Source organism: Orbicella franksi, chromosome 6, assembly GCF_964199315.1.
Source record: "Orbicella franksi chromosome 6, jaOrbFran1.1, whole genome shotgun sequence".
In the NCBI taxonomy this organism is placed as follows: domain Eukaryota; kingdom Metazoa; phylum Cnidaria; class Anthozoa; order Scleractinia; family Merulinidae; genus Orbicella; species Orbicella franksi.
Genome location: NC_138150.1, coordinates 19,369,528 through 19,393,284, shown reverse-complemented (window position 1 = coordinate 19,393,284; position 23,757 = coordinate 19,369,528). Strand labels below are relative to the sequence as shown.

The following is a 23,757-nucleotide window of genomic DNA, read 5'->3' as shown; positions in this document are numbered from 1 at the left end:
ACATGTTACTGACGCTCGCACATACACCGCCCACATATCCGCAATAAAAACCATTTCAGATGATTTTATTGTTCATTTTTCTCGAGGTTGGAAATTGTTGCTTTGTAGCTTATACACGGAAGATATGTGTTGCAATATGTTTTAAACTTCTGTTTTGTTTGCCTGCCAATCATTTATTTTTTTTTGTTATCAAGGAACTGAGGAACCATTCTTTTGTCGATGGTGGCAGATGCTCGGTTTCGAAAGATATTTGCAATTTTTCTTTTCTTTTAATTTTTTTTTTTTTCATGAATACTAAATCGGATTTTAGACGGATGCCATAGTTTTTAATTTCTCCATTTTTTTAATGCGGACGATCGGGAAAAACTTGGTGTAGAAAACGGTAAAACAGGAAGTTTTCTCTACATTTTTTTCTGCCGAGAAATTCCATTTCTTTTCTCCCTGTTCATTTTTCTTGTGCCGCATGTAAATTGTTATCTCTTGTTTGCCAGCAGACTGACTCATGGATTAATTTCTTGTTTAGCGAACTACTTATTTGCATTCAGCATATAGGGAAATAATTTTTTCGAGGCAAAAACTTTCACTGCGGTCGCAAGGCAATAATAGCATTCACAGAAAATTCTAAGTTATGTTATTCGTCAATAATCTAGCTGAAAATCCAAATACGATAGAAAAACCCGAAGAATCTCAGTTTTATGTTTTTGGCAGCTGTGCACCGTTTGAAGACCACGCTCCATTTTGCGTGGGCGTTTGAAAAAGCCCTTTGAGTCTCTGTCGGAAATCTTCGGAAATAATCGGAAGCTCTCGTGAGCGAGCCTTTCTTTTGCAAAGGCTTTTTCTGTGCAGGAAATTTATAGATTTAGATCGAGGAAGCCAGGTGAATTTGTCCAGGTTAACGGGAGCTAAATATAGAAAGTTATTTTTAGCTTTGTCGCCGACCAATCAATACGATTCACCGAATTATTATCTTTCGGCCAATTCATCTTCATAACACGATGTGTACAAGATGGCTACTGCTGGTAATAACTGGGTGAAATTAAACGTCGGTGGAACTTACTTCTTAACGACAAAACAAACGCTCTGTAGACATCCAAACTCCTTCTTGCATCGGCTCTGCGCAGAAGATCCAGATTTACCGTCGGACAAGGTAAGAAAGCGCTTGAATTCATTCGAAGTTTTGTCGAATGTTCAACCCAGCTAACCCACTGGACGTTTTGACATTTCAGGACGAGAACGGTGCTTATATGATAGATCGGGATCCTCGCTATTTTGGACCTGTTTTAAACTATTTACGGCATGGCAAACTCATAATCGATAAAGACCTCCTCGAAGAAGGTAAGTTCGTTCAATTTTCACGTGTTGTAACGCCGATTTTAAGCTGTTTCCTTTACAGATGACTTCGCCCAGGTATTTTGCTATGTAAACATTCAGGTTGGAGCGTTTGGCGTTGGAAATTGCCGTTATGAATACCATGTATTTCCTAGTTTGATACCAGTTTCTTTGCTGCAAGCAGGGAATTCTGTTCAAAGTAATATATATTTTTCCCTTTGTAAGAGATTCGTGTGTTTCATGCCTGCCGAACTTTTACACTCCATGCTGAACGCTGAGAACAAAATCCGGTTCTAGAAGCAGTTTTATACTTTTCATATGACCTCAAGCAGGGCTCCGGTGTATGTCGTTGCATCTAGGACTCACAGCAAAGGAATGAAGCACATAAACACATTGACCTGTAGCCTTTACACTTCTCTGGGGCACAGTTTCTAGCAATGCACACCGCCATGACAGTTTTGAACTATCGGAAGATATCAAACGTTTGACAGAAGCCTTGAAAAGAGCATATGCCCCCAATATTACCCACTAGATATTCTGTAAACATAAAGCAGGCGTAATCATCGATTTCTGATATATTTTGCCAATTTTTAGTTTGGAATATTCACCAGGGTAGCTTAATTTTAAGATGCTGAGCTGCGTTGTGAGCAAGCTTAGCTCATGTGATGGTATATGGTGAAGGTCTTGTGTTGCAACAAGTAAAATATTTTTTCATGTGACACGCATCACCAACTGGCTAGCAAACTCTGTGTGAAGTTAAAAATTAAAGGTTTTTTTAAAGAAGTTTATTTCGGAATAAAAAGAGCAATCTATCAAAGCTGAGATAATTTGACTACAAAACCAGATGCCAACATACAAGTTTTTCAAATACACACATATGGGTGTTGATTATATTATTATAATAGTAATGATGTTATGGATAGTCAGGCCTCATTGACTCTAACATCATTGTCTGTGAATGGTTTAAGAAGGAAAGCAACAGCATTCTTGTTTTAAGCAAAAGAGCTGTCTGTTTATGCGACCATGTGCAGTGACTTGTCTTTTGAGCCAGCAGTCACATATGGACAGCAGTTTAGCTTCGTGCTAACATGGATCATATTCATATATTCTCCAAGTAACCTGGAACTAGCTTGCATCTGATGCTAGACGTACAGGGTGGAAGAATCTACTGTAGAACATTTCAAGGAAAAATCTCTGGGTTAATATATTTTTTAAATTATCAGTTGAGTTAATATCAAGACACCTAATTAAAGAAGGGATTTTACACTTAAAAATAGTTTGACTCATTTATTTGGGCCAACAGACCACATGTCAAAGGCAAGGTTTCTGACCGTGCATGGGTGCGGGACTGCACAATTTGGTCAAACCAGCACAGTAATTATAAACGGCACAATTCCTAAAACTCTGCAAAATCCTCCAAAATACTGAAATATTTGCTCAAAATTTTATTTAAAACACTACTAATCCATGTGATTTCCAAGATTTCCAGACACTATTTATACTACTTCAGGCTGATTACCTACAGAAACAGTGGAGAAGAACAGTCCCCTCCTGCTTGTTGATTGGTTATAGAAGCAAAAAGGCATTTTTTCCATAACTCACACCACCTTGGGCACTAGTCAAATCTAATTTCTAAATCCTGTTTTTCATTGATGGATTGCAATGATTGTGTCACAAATATTAAATGAATCGCAATTGTTGTTAAAAAGTATTGCATGGCTTTGTAATAGGTTTGCAAATTTCATTTTGCGTACCCTGTGAGATAGAGATTCCCTTCTATTTCTGCTCTGTGAGAGATGAGAGTGAACCTGTGCTCGTAACTGCTCTATTTACGATCATGCATGCATGCACAAAGTATGTCAGCATGTCATAGCTGTTATGCTTCGTTGTGTGAAACGTTACAGGCAATCAATTTTTTTGCTATTTTGGTTCAATTACGGCGAATTTCTTGAATTCTGACTTTTCCACTAATTTTATTGTTAGAAAAACTATGGTCATATATTTTGTTAAGTTCTATGAACATAGTGCAAACAACAGCAAATGCTTTCTTCTCTCTAATGAAGGCGAACAGAAGCTGCTGCAAATTTAGCAAAACTGAAAACAGTTCAGTTTACAAAACATTTTTGAAGATATTTATCATAATAACTAAAGCCCCGGCCAAACGATTGCAACATGTCAACGCAACATGTCGCAACATTGTTGGGCGCAGGATGTTACATGTGTTTGGGCGCCGTGTTGTGATGTGTTGCGACATGTTGGGTGTTGTTGGCTCAAATTTGACCATTTTCAAATTTGAGCCAACAACACCCAACATGTCACAACACATCGCAACACGGTGGCCAAATGCACGCAACATGTTGCTCCCAACAATGTTGCGATACGTTGCATTGACATGTTGCGATCGTTTGGTCGGGGCTTAAGATCTGGAAAGTTTTAGAAAGTTAGGAGTACCTGTAATAAATCTGACCAAACTTGAAAAATCCTGGCTGATACTCCATATTTCCAAGATTGATTGAATTAAGTGAAAGTGGGAAGCCTATAATAATTATAGGCTTCCTACTTTCACTTAATTATTAGTAATGTACATTTATATGTATATGTATATTTATTGTATATTTATTGCCGGTAGTAGAATTCTACTATTATACTAATGCAAATGTTGCAATCTGAATAACTGAGCTATCGCACGCTGTTAGCATCAGTGTGCAGTCGCTAAGGGTTGTCTACATAATGGTGACTCTGCTTGCTTTTCTGTGTGTTCCAGAGGAAAATTTAGAAATTTTGCTGGTTAATTGAATTCCGTGAAACCCTTAAGAAAGGAAATTGACTGTAGCATGACTTTTAAACCTAAAAAATTTCCAGTGAACTGATTAGTACAAGTGAACAACTGCATTTTGAAACAAGAATTCAATCTGTGCAGAATTTTGGTAAAGAACTTTAGTGCTACGTTTAACATGTAGAGAAATAATTGGAAGGAAATTTAGTCTGTAAGTATTCTATTCAAACAATTAGATTATGAGCTAGAGATTTCTATGAGGTGATAGAAACCTCAAGCTCATAATCTACATGTAATCTTGTGAAGTAACAGGGCAGGAAAAAAACCAGGTCGGATTTCCAAGGGGAAGTAAATTTTGCTCTTGGGCAAGTGAAAATAGAAGTTCAGCGGCCTGGTGGGCAAGTGAAATTAGCCTCAGGACTCTTGCGAGTCTGAATAAAATGTCAGCTTGATAAATGATAATTTCCAGTCAGAAGTTTAGTTAACCATTAGGTTGAAAGCATGGATTAGTTAGGAATCCAAGCATTCTAAATTTTTGCCTAAATTGTCCTCTGATTTCCTTACTGGCCACCACCTAGGCAAGTAATATTTAAGTGGGGGCAGGTGAAAACTGCATTTTACTGGCCCACTGGGCAAGTGGATTTCAATTTCTTTTCCCTGCCCTGTAGACAGTAGTAGTGTTCTGTGATACTTGTATTGGTTAGGACATCAACCCTCAGCACCAGCTGTCTTGACTTTGAGTGCTAACCAGGGTCATCATGTTGTGCCATTATTCAACTGGCTCAGTTTATTCTCACCATGCATCTGTTTATCCACAGGTGTGTAAATGAGTACTGGCAAATTAAATGCTACTAAGAGGTTATAACCTTTTAATGGGCAAGCATCCCATCCAGAGAGGAGTAAAAATTCTCCTTGATATTTCATTCTACGGAGTCCAGATACAGTGTACATGTATAAGCACCAGTGAATGGGTTACCAAGCTGAAATGGAAACTGTACAGACCTTCCTTGTTACCTGCCTACAGCATACATGTACCTTGAGTAGGGAATCTTCTGATTTGCATTGTTTTAAAAACACTGTTTGTTTTTCGTAGGTGTTTTAGAGGAAGCAGAATTTTATAATATTGATCCTCTTGTTAGAATAATAAAAGACAGGATACAGTCAAGAGAAGCACGTCAGAAGCTCCCTGTAAGTTTTGTTTTATGTAAATTTTCTAGTTTAAAAATTTTATATTTAAAGGTCTTCATGTGATTTAAAATGAAATTTGAGTTATGTTTTTTTTTTTGTTTAAAGGATCTGTTTGATTTATGTTTTTCTTTGTGTTAATAGATCTGGAAAAAATTTAGAAAGATACAAATCAGACTAGTTTAAAATCACCTTAACCTGAAATTCATTCAACACTACTACATCCTAGATGTTCCTTTTTTTTCAGTAGTTTATGTATTTGGAGAGTACCTCTCCTTTCTGCTAACGTGTGCATATGTTTGGGTGGGTCTGTGATCCCCTGGGATGGGGAGAACACCTCCAGTAGGGTACTGTTTGGGATTATGAATGATGAAACTTGAGACTTGCCAAGATGTAGAGACCCTTGTTTGAAAATCCAAGACTTAACTGATTACAGACTGAGTCAGGAAGAAACACACTAAAACGAGACTTTGTGATGTATCATAAAGGATTCTAAGATTTTGAGGTTGGATCAAAAGTTTTCAAGACCACAGATTTTATACTAAGGCATCATTTGCTCCTCCCTCTCCCCAGCGCACCCCCCTCCCCCACCTACAGATGTGAATAAGGTCCAAGAAATTTAAATAATTTTTTTCCTCCCAAACTAATGCAGCTAATCAGACGAAAAAATACCACAACTTCAACCATACTGAGCAGTTCCTACTTGAATGTTGAAGATGCAATCCTAGTACAAAAATGTATATAATGTTCCATGTAGTTCTTAGGCTTGAGTGTAGGCCACCTTCCTTACTGGGGTTTGAATAAGTGCACAGTATTAGGTGTGTTTTGTGTAATCATGTGGTATATAAAAACATAGCTGTTGTACATGTGTATTTCCTTGCCAGCTTCAATCAAAGAAGCATGTATACAGAGTGTTACAGTGCCACGAAGATGAACTTACCCAGATGGTTTCAACAATGTCGGATGGCTGGAGATTTGAACAGGTTAGTTTAGGAATGAAAATAATACCATTGTTCAGAAGGTACAGAGCCCTAAAGATTGCTGTATTGGATCCCTGAACAACCGATTGACAGGTTTAAGCTGTAACCGGGTTAATTATGTTGTGTTCTTAGGTGAGATATTTTTACTTTGAACACACTGAGCAGGGGTGGGTCAATGGGGAGGGTGCAGGGGGTGTGCATACGGATTTCTACTGTAATATACATGTAACTGGTATTCTGCAAAAACACTCAGTTATGCCACTCCTTAGTGGTGCACCCCTCCTAAGAAAAATTCTGGATCCGCCCCTGCTGAGTCACAATGTATGTACCTCTGCTAATGCATGTTTATTGATGGGTATTGACAAATACTTTATTGTCAACCAGCGTCATACAATGTAGGCACAGTAAGCAGTAGAGAAGGAGAAGGGAGGGGGCTGGAAAGGGTTTGATAAAGAACCAAAAGCTCCTCAAAAAATCTGGCACACAACGCCACATTCTCACACACCACTATGTTGAAAGAGTGCTCTGCGCCTGAACTGACATTCAGATTCTGCTGTCTGCCCCCAGAATACAAGCTTCTCTTTGTTGTTACTTAGATGATCAAAGGCCTTTTTAAATCAGACTTGATAATTATATTTAAAACATGTTTCTTTTTACCTTACAGCTAATAAGTGTTGGAAGTGAAAATGAGCCCGATTATCAAAGGTTGTTTAGATCAGACCTGATAATATTTAAAACCTGTTTCGTTATACCTTACAGCTAATAAGTGTGGGAAGTAATTATAACTATGGCAGTGAAGATCAAGCAGAATTTTTATGTGTTGTCTCAAGAGACGTGTCTGATTCACAAGAACAGGGAGCAGCAGGAAATAAACCAAGTGATAAAGCAGAGGTATTGAAATAGAGAAAGCTGGATTTAAAAGATATTATTAAAGATTATTTACAATTTAATTTTTTGAATTGGTATGTTAAAGTTCTAAAAGTAATGATCATTACCCCTGAAATTAACAGCTCTCTTATAGTAGCTATGAAATTCCACATTTGTTAGCTTACAGTGTATCTCACCAATAGTGAAACATAACAACCCTCTCAAGGCAGTGATTACAAACTTAACTTTCCATTAAAAATCAATGGGGACAAGATACCACATTCTTTGTGCTGTCGTTATCTGTCGAAGATGGTAGACTGGCTGTCGAAGGCTCATAGTTTTAATAATTTTTACCAGAGAACGCTTTATTCAATTTTAACAGATGGATGCTTGATCAAAACTGTACATAGCAGTGATTAGTTTGTTTTTTCAAATCAATATGTTCAATGTTGCATGTACACTCAGATGAAAATGCAGACAAAATAATTCACTCATCTGCAGGGCTCGAAAAAACCCCTTCCGGTCATCTGGGACAAGTAGATTTTTCCTTTGGACAAGGAACTTTTTCTCCTTGCTTGCCCCATGGGCAAGGACCCAGGCAGGCTGTTCGCCAACTAAATTTTTGATAACGATTTTGAGAAGAAAAGGTAAATTGTAGACTCAAGGGTAATCAATACAAGTGTTTAGATGAAGCTTGACGAAAATTACAATTTATAGCGTTGTTTTGTTGATTGCATGACACGTGCTCATGGCTCAGAAGTGGTTGCCTAGCATGTGATCAAAATCTGCCCCGGTCAAATTTCTTTCCAGGGTTAAAAGTAGCCGCATTGGGCATGAAAACACGGCAGTTATTTCTTAAAATTTTAGCAATTTTCTGCGAGCATTTTCCAGTTTCTCTGTACAGAACTTAACTCAAGAACAATATACTAAAGCTGTAGAAATTGTACGCAAAAAGAAGCCGCATATTTCTACCATGAAAACGAAGCCAGCATTTTTGATGCTAAAACCCAGGTAAACCCCCGGGGGAGGTACTTTGGGAATTTCTGGGTGGGGATGTGCCGCTGGGACCCTGGAACCCTTAGCCTATACCAGAGCTAGTTCAGCTGAATTTTGCTACCCTATACTAGAGTAAACTCCCCAAATCGGCCCCCCCCCCCCCCCTCATCTGTCGACACTGTTGAGGCTGATTTGCGTAAATTTAAACTTGCTGATTTGATTTTTTTTATATTTTTGAGTGGCAATTCCTGGTTTCCTTAGTCTAGATAAAATCTTCAACCAACTAGTCAGTTTTGTGAAAAATTATACCCATTTCTAGAGCCAAACGCTCTGATTGATATACCCTATCCTAGAGTAAACTGCTTGAAAACCATACCCTTCACAGCGGCACATACCTATATAGCCCATATATGGCAGTGCCCCCCTGGGGGTAAACCTCTGTTTTCGGTGAAACATGCAAGTGTGCTAGTGATAAAATACTTGGGCGCCGCCGTGCAAAATGAAAACTATTGTATTATTAAAAAGAAATGGATAAGTAAGTCATCAAAATACTTTCAGAGTTCCTGGAACTATTTTTCATTCACCCAAATGAAAAAATTTGCTCTCGCCGGCTTTTCAAATTTGACACTGTGCCTGTGTCAAAACTGAAGTGAGAAGGCAACTTGTTGTTAATTCTGCGTGTTATAAATTTCTTGCGCTTCTCTTCACAATGATTTCGTGGAGCTAGAAAAGACGCAGGTGAACATTCAAGGAGTCGAATGCAATCTTCGACAAATTGAAGAAATTGATTCAAGGCTGTATAATAACAAAGTTAATTATTACAAACTGTACAATTTCATAAGAGCGGAATGAAGAAGTTAAAAGTTGTGGAGGTATTACAATATAATGGCGTAAACATGAAAGTGATCAGCACTAAGAGGACTACAGTCAAGATGGGTTTATTACATTAAAACATGCCTGTAGTTTGACTTCCATTTTTGGGTTCATGAATTATTAATGAATTTGAAAACTTGGGCAAGTGGGGAAGTCCCGGGGCAAGCAAAATTTGAGAGTTACTTGTTCAATGGGCAAGGTGGAGTTCAAATATTTTTCGAGCCCTGTTTTTCTGATCAGTCTGTTCTAGAGGCTTATTAGAAACAGGGCAACTTTCTGTCACTAAATTGAATTCTTGCTATATTCTTTTAAATTAGTTATAACATTTGATTACTGCTGTTGTTTTTCTTTCAGACTTTACGGCAGCGAGGATCAAGAATGTAGCATCGTGCAAATAGGATAGTTTATTTCAAGTTATTGTTATCTTTATGTGCTTGTTGACATTAATCCCCTCCCCAGTAGCCCCTCCCCAGTAACCACTATTTCTCTCCACCCTGCGGAGGTATCCAAACATTGCCCAGTAGCAGATTGAGGCTGTGCATTAGCAGTGACTGGTAGTGACATATGTTTAAATGTTGTTTTTGTGAGAAAGTTTAATGACAAATTTAATGACAAATTTAATGACAATATTCATTAACTTTTCTTGTGTATAATAAACTGATTCCTGTTTATTATACATAAAAGAGAATTAGCTTGTGGCAAAATGCTCGTAATATGTCTACATGTAATATCTCTAAAATTGTATAACAACTATTTCTGTGCATCATATATTTTTTGTTTAATTTCTGTGCAGTTAGAACACACTTTCCTTGCATTCCACTTCAGTGCATCCAAACAAAGCTTTGTGGCCATTTTCAGGGGGTGGGTCCTGAAAATTCAGAAAGAGAGGGCCAAAGAAATTGTGGCATACCACAAGCCACGCCCTCCCCCCCCCCCCCCCAAAAAGGAAATACAACAAAAAAAGGGGGATGTGAATATGCCCCCGATTTTCAGTTATTATGGTTTTTCTTCCCAGACTTTGACCCTTCACCATCGTTTGTTGGAATGTAGGAAAAGTCTGCTGTAGGAGAAACAAGCATTAACCTTTTTCAATGGGTTTTACTCCTGTAGCATTTCTCATTCTCAAAGACTTCAGTCCTGTTTTTGAACTCTATGGACAGCAAAACACCTATTTTTGTGCAGCTGCCTTCTCATAATGTTGAATTGCTTGAATTAAAGTCATGAAAAGTGCATCATGTCAGCAGCTGACCAAATGCTTTACCGAGTTTATAACCTGCAAAGTGAGCGTAGTAATATTTTCATTTTGCATCGAAATCTTGATAGTAAAACACTATTTTGTCGTTAATCACAGGTTGTTTTGACCATGCTAGATTTGACTCCCCAGCATACAGATGATGGATGTATAACAGTATAATGTCAATTTTGTTTTAACTACTAACAATAGGTGAAAACTAAAATGAAACAGGTCCTTAATGAGAGCATGCTATTTCGTTTTATTTAGCTTATGAGTACACGTGAAGATTTTCAGTTAATGTTTTTGTCAGTGATATTTCAAATTGTTTGTTTTGGCAGCTATGTTGACCATGGTTTCCTCAATTAATTAAGCACTGAAAAGACAATTTTATGGTAGTTTTTGGTCCAGTTGCATGAAGAACAAAAAATAACATGAAACGTAACCCAAAACCCTCACCAATCCTCTTGCAATATATGATTTTCGACCTTAAGACTTGTTATGTTGCCTAGCAACTGTCTTGCAGAAGACTCGGGGTCTCAGCAACTTTCTACAGGCTTTTTCAAGTGAGTTACCACTGGTGACAAAAATGCATAGAGTTTGAATGACAGTCAGCAATTTTTTTTAAAAAAGAACTCGCGTTTGTCTTGAGGAGTACTTTAATGAGCAATTTCTTCAAATTGCCTCCAGGGTGTCATATCATGTAGAGCAATACCTTTTAGTGGTTGCAGCATTCTAATAACGGAGATCAAGATTATAGAAATCTGTAAGAATAAGCCATTTTCTCTCTCGAATAGTTGGCGATAAACTCCAAAGCGAGCTTCTTCAATGTAATGTCGAGAACTCGAAAATGGCTTGTTGACCTGCCCATGTTTGTTTTTAATAAGTCATTGTAGATTTATTATTTTGCAACAATAGCCCACGGGATGGAGTCCCATGAACGGGATTTCACCTGCATGAACGGGATTTAACCCGTTTAATATCTGGGTTTTACCCTCGCCTGTTGAATTTCACTGATTGTTTTGAGGTGATAAATAACTATAGATTTATGTTTATACAAGCAGACAATCCACGGTGAAAAAGATTATAAATGCCTAAAAGTGATCTTTTGTATATTTGTATATTTCTTTTGTAAAGCTGTATAAATTGCCCTTGTAATTGATTGGCAATAAATATGATTTTAGCTGCTAATGGAGAGTAAATTACTTTGCTTGCTTTGTAATACATTTTAGGCAGAGTCCACGTTGCACTGTAGAAATTGGAAAACGCAGCTTTATTTCTAGCTTTTTAAAACGCTTTTCAAACTGGAGGAATTTGAAAACGCCACCTTTTTGTTTAAGCGTGGACGGAAAACATTTTGAAAAGGGAGCTTTTCGAAAACGATGTAGTCGATGAGGACTCGTTCTGAAACAGAGGCATAAGGTAACTCGAAAATAGGCTATTTGGCGTTACATAATGCGCAGTAAGAATGCGCATTACAGTGCGCGCGCGTCGGTTTTGCAGTGTACAGACGTACTTATATGTACACACTGATTTTCAGGGTAAGCGCGCGGTCCGATATCAGAGCAATTTGTTTTTAGCACCTTTGAGACTGAACTGAAGCACGAAAAACTTTAATCTCAAACAAGTAAATTAAAGGAACACAGCAAAACAGCAATGCACATGGTCAAAGTAGTGGAAGGAAAATTTCTCAGTAGGTGAAAAAGTTTGCGACCAAAGTCTGGCATGGTTTAGCATACTTTGGTCCCAATTGGCACAACTCTAGTGTAGTTCAAATTACTGTAATTACCAAAAACCTTTTGTTAATTAAACCCACGCCATAGTGACTGCGTAAAGCAAAAAGCAAAACCTTGCCAACTGTGTATCGCTGAGCAATTTCATACAATGGCTATAAAAGTCTGCGATATGTGTATGTAGATGTTAATGTAGCCGTGAGCTGTTGTGATGTTTAGCAATACACTTGGTGTTGGAAGGTAAACGGAACGAAATCATTATTTGAAAGGACTTAACACTGTTTGTTAAAGTGACTTGTGCTGAAGCCAAAAATAGCAACAAAACCACGGCAGAGACATTGTTTGATCATCGAGATGTTTTCTCTCAATTTGAATAGCATTCCCTACCGCCCTGCCCTCTTTTTATCTTGTTAACGCTTCTGACTAAACAGCTTTTGGGCTTAAAAACAAAGCCATCATTAAGGTAAATCAGCATGAAAATATTGCTTTTATAACGTTGCTCTTTGGGCAATTATAAGGGAGATGACTGAGCCAGGACTATATTCATTGTGTATTTGCGTTTATTGCGAACTTGTCACTGGTAAAATAGCTTATGTAGAAAACCGAATTTCGACCAACGATTTACATTCAAGTTTTTAACCGTCCATTTGTTTTGGGTATAATATGAATAGAACGGAGATCGACGGTCTATTTGTGCCGGAGCTCTTGCTAAAGAGAAAACTCAACTGGAGGCTTTCCGTTGAAACAAATCAACTGAATAGTAACTGGGAGAAAGTGAAAGATTCCCTGGACAAAATTCAAGCCTTCATCGAGAGCAGAATGGAACGAGATAAAAGCGAGATGCTGAAGTATCAAGAAAAACTGAAGGGAAGTACTGGAAGCTTCCAAATTTCCGAGACTGTATCCACGGTAACTACACCGGGAAAGCGAGCAATGAGAATTAGTGTTCAACAAGAGGAAGCTATGAAACAGACATGGTTCAACAAGTTAGAAAAATCACGCCCCCGGCGACTCTCTCTATCGACCGAATCTTTGGCGCAGACTGCAACCATAAGCTCAGAGAAAAAGCGAGTTTTTCGAAGACGGGCAAGTATGTCACTGTTAGACCTTCAGAGGAAGAACGAAGGCTTAAACGGGAAATCACGAATGTCGGAGGTTTCAAAAACTTTTCTTAACCCTTTGGAAGAAGAACCATCTAGTCGACGATCGTCGATTTTTGATAAAGACGACAAAGAGCCGATACGTCTTCCGCCTTCCGTTCGGTTTCCACCGATTCATCAAATGAAACCAGCCAAGCATTCCACCAGTTATTTTGAAAAACCTCTAGACGGTAAGAGGAAAACAAGTGGAGAGCTGAATGCCATCGAAAACTTGAAATACTGTCGATACCTTAAAACTTCCAGGAGAAAGAGCGTTGCGTAGTTATAAAACTAAATTATGTAGTGGATTGAATAATAACAGAACTGATCTTAAAATAGGTATTGTTGTTGTAAAAGTTTTTTGTTTTTTGTTTGAGCTAGGACAATCTGAAGACAGTGAAAACAGGCCGGAAGTCCTCGTCAATGTACTCATGTTTTGAAGCTAATAACTTGGAACTTATCACCTGAACAAAGTGATTACTTGAAATGCCAAGAATTTTGTTCAATCGGATGTACAAAGCTACTTCAACACTAAAATATTTTATCTACGTTTACATGGTATACCAAGCTTTTTCCAAATTCTCAATCAGAATGAATATCCTGATGCTAGCTAGAATTGAAATCTGTAAACATAACATTTATTTTCACCTAACATATTTATTTACACTTGTATTTAACTCTCAGAATGTGCAAATGATGTACTTGGGTTGTTTTCAACGGGTACATATTTTAAACATGTACAACCTTTTGTTTCATACGGTAAACAATAAATTCGCCGTTCCAGCATCGCTGAAAAATGAAATTTTTTAAATTTCTTTTCATTAACCAGTCCCGTCTTGTAGCCTCCAATAACAGGCTATGTGTACGACGAAAAACTTAAAATCCTTTAATGCAGAATCCTTTGAAAATTGTTAAGTTGTCTTTATTGTTTTCCTGGATTATTGCCCATTGTGGGTATATTGGTCAGCAAGCTGTCATTAATAGGTCTTAATGCACAAGCTTTCTTGTTGCGGTGTCCTTCGCTGTACTTAAGTCCGTTCAATCTCGAATAACTTATCTTCCTACTCCAGCTTTTGAAGTTTAACTTGTTGCCCTTGGGTGATTGAGATTGAACGAACGCATCACTCCGGCATTGCAGTGTATCACTGTTTTTATTAAACTATTGTACAGTTGTGCTCTATACATATTTTAACAGGATTCAAAGGGCTAATTACAGTAATTAATTGAAAGCATTTGTCAGGTAGTCAATGGCATGGAGGATTGCGTCAACTTAATCTTCACAGTAAAAGCCTCGCTGTTTTTTGCCTTCAATAGCAGTTAACAACATTCCTTACAAGCCGACGTCCTTGTGTTTCAGTGAAGGCCAGTGAAACATTAACAATCTTATAAAAAATGTTAAGAATGTCGGAATCCATTAATCCCTGTTACTAATTTTCTCTGTACGCACAAAACACGAGAAGGATAGGCGAAATATAGATACCATCCGCATGCATTTCGCCGCTACAAATTTCGTTCCGACTTCTTTAGTCTCTTAACGCCCTGCTAGACTGTACTTCCCCCCTAATCAACCGATATGAACAATGATGTCAGATGTATGTCAGAACCGCGAGGAGGACCGCGTTCCTAAGTGACAAAAACGTATGAAAACTGCCAACCATCTAGAATGATTACGACGCTTTATCACTTTTTGTTGACAACTGTCTCAATGCCGTTCAAGTGCATTCGATTAATTTGATCCGTGGTATAAAACCAGATTCGCCGAGCGTGCGCAGTAAGAACAAGAATCAAGCTTCGACCTCGATCATTCTCTTCCCCAGTGCTACTCGTTTTTAAATGTCGCTACGAGCCGAGCACGTGGCTAATAGAAACGGAGGCTCTGGGGACGAGAATGGATCTCGATGAGATCATGTTAGTTTTCAGGGTCTTCTCGTCCCTCGCCATCATGAGAAAGAGTGTGATACCTGCCGGAATGTTTCGCAAAATCGTTGCGTTATGGCGCCAAATGGGATTGTGAATTGAAAGCGTGGGAATAGAAGAACGGACCTTTAAAACTTCTACGCCATTTTCCTGTCAAGTTCCAGCCCGCTGTGTGAACCGATCCGTCCTCAGATTCTTCTTTGTCCTCGTGTGTGACGGCTACCTGGACATTCTTTAACCGAGAATTGGCGTCGATTTCGTTGTCGGGTGAAAAGTCGTTCTCCTTGTGATCATAGCAGGTGCAGTGCAGAACACACAGGCGGTAGACTTGTAACGCTAGTACCAGCGCGTTTTTGGCGGTCAAGAAAATCACCATGTACTCGTAAGCTTGATATTGGGCGATTATGAATAAGCGGAACGTGAGGAATGGTCCATCCTGCATGAACAAAGACATCAAGATTCCTACAAGCTCTGGCGTGATTCGAGATTTGGTTGTCTCTTCCACCGGCTCGTTACTCATATCAACGCATATTTCTGGTGCTGGGGAGCTGGGTCTTGTAATTTTTTCTTTTAAAGGAATCGTTCTGTCTTTGCCTTCATTAAACTCGAGCCGAAGATTTGGTGACGTCATTGATGTTGTCATATGTCCCATCTTGCGCTTCGGTCTCATTTGTCCCACAGTAGGCAGTGAGAATCGTCCAGGCCCTCTCGGATGACCATTCGAAGTGCCTGGTTCGGCCTGGGCGTTTTGAATTTGGCTCGTTTCAGGCCCAGGATTATTATTAAAGGCCTCGTCTGTTTCACCCAAATGAGGCTGGTAGGAATTGCGCCGAACATCTGGCAAATAGCCACGTGGCAAACCACGTGAGTAATTATGCGACATTAGCAAAATGTCACGTGATAGTCTCTTTGCAGCAATGGCGTGCTTGAAGTCCATTGACGTCATCGACGCCCTGTTGGTTTCTTGAGCCGGTAAATCAATTCCTGTGCTGTAAGGAACAATCGATCTTCTACTATGCATTTTGTTATTTTCTCTCGCGGGTTTTCGATCGTTCGTTCCTTCTTCTTCTTCTTCGGGGTCAAGTTTCGACATAGTGTTAAACGGAAACTGCATCAAACTCCAGGTCCACAGACACAAGATCGTGGCGATAAGTGTTGGAGAAGATTTCACAAAAGCTAGCTTAAGAATATCAAAGAACTCAATGATGTCGGCGCACATGGCTAGGTTGACGAGGAGAAGCTGCGAGAGGGAGTCTTTAGTCATGCCTTGACCTGTTGGCAGGAGCCAACGACCGAGAATCATCATCAACATGGTGGTCTGTTCTATTAAGTCTGTCCATCTCTCCGCTGAAACAATCAGCACGTCCGCGTTGAGCTGTAAAGGCAAACAAAAACTGTAATATCTGCAACTGGGGCGTGGCTCAACTTCGCGTATTAAATGAGTTACGTCACGGCTCATGCATGGAGTTAAGACTAAATTTTACAAGTGGGTCGCACGGTTTGTAATCCGTGTTAATCTTCTCCATCCTTAGCCATCCTTGTGCCTTTATGGTTTATTATTATCTCTCTTGTGTTCTTCTGTCTTATATCCCATTTACACCAACAAGCTAAACATGTTTAAAAGTGGTTTAGCTAAAAAAGAGTAAAAATTACTGAGGTGCTCATACCGTACACACCTCACAACTTAACAAGGTAAAAAACCTGCTTGAAAAAATATTTTAGCAAGGTGGTTTAAAATTTGTTTTCCCAAAATGACTGCAAAGCGTTATTGACAAACCGGAAAAACCTACACCTTTTTCAGTTAAAGTAGTTTAGTTGGTGTGAATGGGGTATTAGTAAACTGCTATTAGCAGGTTTCCTTCAATTTAAAAGTAATTTTGTACGTGGTCAAAATAACTCAAAATGCCGTGACTGAGCTCCTTTAATGCAAACACTTATTGTGACGCACCCAGTGTTGTTTTAAATACATGTAATGAAGAAAGGTAACTAGAAGAAAAATTTCATCTAAGCTTTCGGCCGCCAAACTACAGCTTTCAATCATTGAACAAGAGGTGAAATAGTCACTACAGAATTCATTTAACCATCAATGGCTTTTGTCTAAATGGCTTTTTGAATAAATTTAATCTGCAGAATATTATTAACAAAGCAACGAGAGTCACGGACACCTCCACGACGCTTATTGATCTAATTGTTTGTTCAGATACTTCAAAAATTTCACACCATGATGTTTGCGATCTAGGTATCTCAGATCATCACCTGATTTATGCGATTGTTAATCTCAAGAGGAAACGTCAGAATCCAACGCTCAAAACATTCAACGATTACACAAAAGTAGATCTTGATGCACTAAGAGCGGACTTTGCTACTACTCCATGAAGTATTTGCAACGTCTTTGATGATCTTGACGATGCTACCTGGGCTTGGGAGTACCTATATAAGGGCATTATGAAATCTCACGTCCATGTTCGACGTGAGATTTAGAAGGGAAGCCTACCATGGATGAATTCGTCTATACGTAAACAGTTGAACAAACGCTATAAACTACTCAGGAAAGCACAGCAAACACCGAAAGGCTCACAAGCCTGGATGGATTATAAGAAGGCAAGAAATCATTGCACAAAATTGCTTAGATCGGCAGAATCAAATTATTGGCTATCAAAGTTTACTGAGGCTACCTCGGCCATAGATTTTTGGAAGACAGTAAGATCCTTTGAGGGAAAGCGAACGACTACAACTATCGGTCCATAAGTCATAAGTCATAAGTCAATTGCCGATTTAAACAATTGGGCCAAGAATAACTTCATGACCATTCATCCCGTAAAAACTGACCTAATGTTGTTGTCCAAAAAAACTTTTATTGGACCCTTACCAAACATTTGTTTAGGACCTAATGAGCTGTCCTTTGTCTCCAAAACTACATGTCTGGGTGTTCATTTGGACAACAAGCTATGTTGGTCACCACACGTAAAATCTCTGAGCAATCGTTTCTCGGCAAGACTAAAGAAACTTAAGCGTTTAAATGGTCTCGACAAACACATCTTAGAATCAATTTATTTTAAAGGTATAATTCCAAGTGTTACTTATTCAATTGCACTGTGGGGATCTACAAAGTCACTTCAGTCCCTCGAACAAATTCACAATAGAGCAGCGAGGTTTATCTTTAACATTAAGGAAACCGTTCTAAACACCGAAGTATTAAAAATGACAAATTGGAAATCGTTAGACCATCTTTACAAGAAAAGAATTGCAAATATTACCTATCAAGCGTTTTACAAGAAAGCTCCAGATGGCATAAACTCTCTATTTACCAGACACTCTTCACTGAGAAATCATAGAGACAACCTGAAACTCTTAATTCAACGACCCAATACTGACTTTCTCCGTTATTCATTTTCACATCGTGCGTCAATTCTTTGGAATAACCTGCCCCTACACTTAAAAACCAAACTGAATCTAGGCTCTTTTAAATTTGCACTTAAAGAAAATTCTGATTTTTTAGACAAAATTACCTTTAACGGACTATCTGGAACGAATAAAGACACAGTTAGTTATGTATACTAAAATTTTATTATAGTTAATTTTTCAGTATAATTACTTTAATTACTTTATTTTCGTTCATTCCTCACGTTATTGTAAAGATTTTAGTTTTAGATTTATTATAAATTGTTATTTAGAATGTAATATACTAATTGTAGGTCCACATCAGCTTTTAGCTGCCAATTTTATCGACCTACTTATTAAATAAAGTATGTATGTATGTACGTACGTACGTACGTACGTATGTATGTATGTATGTATGTATGTATGTATGTATGTATGTATGTATGTATGTATGTATGTATGTATGTATGTATGTATGTAAGGGTATAACTATGAACTGTACATGGCCAGATAACGTGTTTAAACACTTAACAATTTTAATCGATGAACGACCTTTCAGCATGTCAAGTTTCTCTCTGTTGTATTGGGTGGTGAATCGCCGGAGTAATTGTGAATGTAAGAATCTTTGGCTTAAAACCAACCTTATAGTAGACATAGTAAGCAAATAGCCACTTTCCAAGTAAGTAACAAATTGGGGCTTACCGGAAGTTTAATTGCATACTCTTTTTAGTTCAAACTCGACTTAAAAATGCAATGTACAATATTTGACTCGAGGTATTGCCTTTTCCGTTTTCAGACCCTACCCTGGTCCAGTCCCTAAAATCTCCTTTCTCCACTCTATATAGAGATTCAACCCACTAACTCTACCTGAGATCTTACTTACATTGAGTTGAATTCAACGAATATATAGGGTTGAACTGAAAGAAAAAAGATCAATCCTTACACTGTTATTTGAGGTGCCGTTTTCCCGCGCCTCCAGAAGATGAAACTCGAGAATCCAGGCACAGGGAATGATTCCAGCCAGATGACAGAAGATTGATGGAGAAAACCTGAACAGCCAAAATGGAAATGTTAATATCTAAGAAAGAAAATAAATCTGCTTCGGAAGCATGGCGCACCATGGTTTACGTAGTCTGAAGAGAAAGGGGTTCTGTCCTCGTGTACCGGTTCACAAGAACCGATACACGACCCAACAATGTTCAACAGCTAAACAAAGGTTCGTAAAGAAAGGAGTATAATGGTTATTCCCTCTGTGTACCGGTACACCAGGACACAACCGCAAAGGTGACAATAAAGACAGAGAGAGACTGGAAAAAGCTGTTACCATCAACTACCTGAGCCCGCGATTTTCGACGCTGAAGTTGCTAAACAACTTGATTCATTACGTCACCCTGGCATCACCGGTGGTTGTGATTGACTAAAAAACCCATCAAGTGCTTCAGCTGAAGAAGTAGGCCTTCTCACAAACATCACGTAAAATCGCTTATATGTTTCTCTGGAAATTCTCCCAAAAATTTCTAAATATCACAAATTTTTTTCTAAATATCTCGAAACCCCTCTAAATATCTCTTATTTTTGTATTAAAAATAAATCGATTTTTTGTCACTTAGGCCAAAATTTACAAAATTTTCTTACAGTAGTAGGAGTTGGGGAGGAAGATATTCAGGCGTTTCGATGTTACCGGCATCCGCCATTTTGGAAATTGCTGCTTTAGCACTTTTGGTGATATGGATTACATTTTAAGAGGAAAATCTTCTAACTGGATTGTTCCGGAAAAAAAAAAAGAAAAAAGGGAAGAAAAACAGCCGATAAATCCTGTCTCGTTTGTACCCATTTGTAGTCCGACTCAGCCACGTAGAGGAAATTAATGAAAGATAAATATTTCTATTTTCAAATAAAACAATTAATCTGTCAAGTGCTTTCGAGAGCAAGCAGTGTTCGATAATTCTAGTTTTAATTAAGCTGGAGTGATATAATGCATGGCCTGAGGCCATGCAAAAGCCGCAAGCGTATGAAGGGAAAACAAAATAGGAAGAAACGTCTTATTAGGCAGCAAGCACAATGATGGCAAGTTCTCTGTGAAGTGTTTGTCGTTCAAATGGCGACAAATTTAAATAAAACATCAGAAAAATATGCTAGAAATGTCGTCAACATTTCGTGTCTGAATCGCGCTTGACTTTGCAATATTTGGCTGAACGTAAATGGAGAAACGGATCAAATGATAAACCCAGTGTATTGAGATAAGTAAAAAAAAAAAACATGCTTTCACAGTTGGAAGTTGTTGGAAATAAAACCTGAAATATTAGTCTCCCTCAGAGAATAAGCCATCAAAGCGATGTCTCTACAAGAAACATATCATATATGTTTGTTGTTTGTTTCATTCCTCAATGATATTGTTTAGTTGCAATCAGATCAGACACGATTCCTGGCTAGATATTTCATATAAATACCTGAAAAAGGGATGAAACATGAGTTTCCACATTGTAGAGACACTTCTAGCTCGATCTCTATTTATGATTTTCTAATTACCCGGAAAAAGTAAACATTGATAATCTTTGACAAAACTGAAAGGAAAACGGGACGAGAAAATTTGTTTTTCACTCAGTAGTAGCCCGTCGAGACTCTTTTTAAAAAGTTCATTATTGTCTTTTTATGTTGATGCTAATTCGAGTGATAAAAATCAACGTTGAATGCACGTAAATCAAGAATATTAATTAATTTAAATTCAATTCGAGCCAATCTGTGTTTTTTTCCGTGCCAAATCTGAAATCGACACAATGTTTGAACACAATGTTTGAACCTGACTCTCTTGAAAGCTTGATAACATCGGGCTTATTTGCTTTACTTTAAATATTGTAAAAGATAATTTGATACGAGCTGGGATTTGATACGCGATGACAACACAACGTGTTTTCTGAGGGCTGTAAGAACAACTTAAATTTTTCTTTTGTTGAACTTCGAAATCTGTGTTGCCTCACGTAAAACCTTAACGAGTTTCGTGTAATCTTGCCGTTGAATTAAGGATAAGTTACTTGAATTGGGTTTTAGCTTGGCTGAATCAGGCAGCTGCTGTGAAAATTCTATCGCCATGTTCGGCTTACGAAAGAGAACATTTCTAGTGCAAATTTGTTATTTACAGGAGCCGCGCTCCTGGTTATTTAATTCTTTTCTTCAATCTTAATTAAGAGCAACACATGGTCATCAGTAGAAAATGAAGTTCCTAAGAGTTTTTCGAATCCTTTCACGAAGTGAACAACCAAGTGTAATTTTATAGCTTTTTAAGATGCTCTCAGGGTGGCAGACAAAAGCCTCTCTTGATCTTGACTGAGGTCTGAGCGGATTAATGTGATATTTTGGGATTTCATACTATATTGCACTCTGTTCAAAAACACCTGCAGAAAACTTTGTATTCGGTGCTCACAATGGTTGAAATTAAGATGGCTTTTCATGCAAATGTGGAATGTAAGGTAAAAACGTTCCATTTTGCTTAGAGAAAATTACCGTCGTAAGAAACTTACAATTCTTTACGCAGGTTTGAAATGGTTTACTTCTTGGAATTTGAACGACTTGAAATGGTTTACTCTTTCCCTCCTTTTACGCCAAAATCCGGTGTCTAAAAGCTTTCTTAACATCGACTTCACACTCGAAGCCTGTTAATTATCAGTGAGTTCGAATTTGAAAGACAAATGCAATATTTAAGTATCAATATTCAAGGGTAATGAACTGCAGAGTTCTTCAGTGAATGAATGCAACATACAACGCTAATTGCAAAGTATCTGGAAAAAACCGTTCACTGGCAAAAAGCCAGGCCATATAATGGCGCTTTCGTTTATAATAATAGCATCAAAATAAAATCTCATTCGAGAACCTTGCGTACATTTGCGGTCGAGACAATTTTTGCAGAGTTTTCAATTTTTCTAGCCCGGAGCTTGACGATAACAATCTTTACTTTGTGATGGTCCATGCGTTTTGCGATATATCAAATAATTTGTTTTAATCTTCTTTTTCTCATACTTATGCTCCCTCATAAAACAAAACTTGTACTCGAATAAACCGGATTCTGGCAGTTTCCTACAATCATCATGGCAAAATTATAAGGAAAAATAATTCAATGAATTACGTAAGATCTTTCTTTTACAGCTCTTTAAGACAATAACGAAGGTATTACTAAAAACAGTGGAACTTTCTCTTACCATTTATACTCTTGCCCTCTTCTGTAAAACATAGAGAACAGTGTCTCCAGGAAAAGCAGTCCTTCGAAGAAAGCCAGATACCATAGTCTATCATCGAGAGTAACTTGTACAACCCACCAAACCGACACAATTATATGACTAGCAAAAATGACTCGGGTAAGCAGCGATTTGACAATGTAAGAGGCAGAAGACATTGAATTCAGTTGAGTGCTGTTTGTGAATCCTTCTCGTTTCTGGTAATTCGTAGACCAAACTAACCGACTACCTTTCCATATTTGAAACTGCCTATATTGCTTCACTTTTTAGCCCCCGCTATAAGCCATGTTTTCTTTTTTCTCAGCCTATATGACAGTAAGCAATTGTGACCTATTGACAAAACCGGCAAAAACGAAGGCTATCGAAAAAAGCCCGCTTTTTAAGATTTGTTTATATCCTCGGGGCAAATCGTCTTTTACATTCACATGCGATCCGGCAACTGAGTGTATGTGTGTCTCACATAGGTAATGACAGAGTCTGCGTAGACGAAAGTAAACTTTACTATTTGACATTTTTACTTTAAATCAAAATTGGTCGTATGTGAAAAGAAAGAATAGGTCATTATCAGTCCTAGTGTCATATTGATAAAGCATCTGCATTTTAACTGGACGGCTTGTTTGATCATAGTAGTTCCTCAAATATAATACAACGCATTCGGGATTTAAATAAAATAAATCACCATCCGTTTTTTTCTATTGTTATAAATGAAAGTCGCACGCTGAATCTGTGGGAGATTGTTAATAACTAAACTTCTTCTAAAACACGAAAAACTGCAAATTATTTGGTTGATTACTATAACGATCGTAGACATAAATGTGTTTAGAGCACATTTAGACTCTAAACCAGATAAGGAAGGCTCTCTATCTCGACTTTTAATTTATTACATTTGTTGCCGAGTTAGATGATAATGTTATTTGCGAAGGCATTGGCGTTTTCAATAAAGACTCAAAGGGATCTTCATTAGAAAATCTTCCCTTCAATATGACCGATTCGCTCAACGATTGGCTCAGAAATGTTATGAAACTCTCTTTGTGTACTCGTACTTAAGAATTCAAAGGGATGGAAAGTAATCACGTCAAGATTTTATGTAGAGACTTCACTGAGAGAGCAAACAAACAGTT

General features: G+C 38.0%; 3 protein-coding genes across 3 annotated transcripts; 2 read left to right on the top strand and 1 right to left on the bottom strand.

Moving 5' to 3' along the window:
- Positions 1–785: 785 nt before the first annotated feature.
- Positions 786–11,432, top strand: LOC145489479 (BTB/POZ domain-containing protein KCTD5-like). The gene is made up of 6 exons (XM_081468459.1): positions 786–1,147; positions 1,227–1,335; positions 5,199–5,293; positions 6,175–6,273; positions 7,030–7,161; positions 9,361–11,432. Exons 1-6 carry the CDS (start codon positions 1,007–1,009, stop codon positions 9,388–9,390), a joined length of 606 nt encoding a protein of 201 aa, XP_081324585.1. The 5' UTR covers positions 786–1,006; the 3' UTR covers positions 9,391–11,432.
- Positions 11,433–11,574: 142 nt separating this feature from the next.
- LOC145489478 (uncharacterized) lies at positions 11,575–13,516 on the top strand. The gene has a single exon (XM_081468458.1). It carries the CDS (start codon positions 12,634–12,636, stop codon positions 13,390–13,392), a length of 759 nt encoding a protein of 252 aa, XP_081324584.1. The 5' UTR covers positions 11,575–12,633; the 3' UTR covers positions 13,393–13,516.
- A 517-nt stretch (positions 13,517–14,033) lies between these two features.
- On the bottom strand, positions 14,034–23,096 carry LOC145490405 (uncharacterized). The gene is made up of 3 exons (XM_081469533.1): positions 22,601–23,096; positions 19,351–19,456; positions 14,034–16,401 (listed from the first exon to the last, which is right to left on the bottom strand). Exons 1-3 carry the CDS (start codon positions 22,792–22,794, stop codon positions 15,100–15,102), a joined length of 1,602 nt encoding a protein of 533 aa, XP_081325659.1. The 5' UTR covers positions 22,795–23,096; the 3' UTR covers positions 14,034–15,099.
- Positions 23,097–23,757: the final 661 nt, after the last annotated feature.

Bases quoted from the DNA above. Each gene is read 5' to 3' on its own strand.
- LOC145489479 (XM_081468459.1), top strand. From the start codon at position 1,007: ATGGCTACTGCTGGTAATAACTGGGTGAAATTAAACGTCGGTGGAACT. The intron at 1,148-1,226 runs GTAAGAAAGCGC...TTGACATTTCAG, and splicing joins CAGATTTACCGTCGGACAAG to GACGAGAACGGTGCTTATAT. The intron at 6,274-7,029 runs GTTAGTTTAGGA...TATACCTTACAG, and splicing joins ATGGCTGGAGATTTGAACAG to CTAATAAGTGTGGGAAGTAA.
- LOC145489478 (XM_081468458.1), top strand. From the start codon at position 12,634: ATGAATAGAACGGAGATCGACGGTCTATTTGTGCCGGAGCTCTTGCTA.
- LOC145490405 (XM_081469533.1), bottom strand. From the start codon at position 22,794: ATGTCTTCTGCCTCTTACATTGTCAAATCGCTGCTTACCCGAGTCATT. The intron at 19,457-22,600 runs GTAAGAGAAAGT...TTGGCTGTTCAG, and splicing joins AGAGGGCAAGAGTATAAATG to GTTTTCTCCATCAATCTTCT. The intron at 16,402-19,350 runs GTAAGGATTGAT...TTGCCTTTACAG, and splicing joins ACGGCACCTCAAATAACAGT to CTCAACGCGGACGTGCTGAT.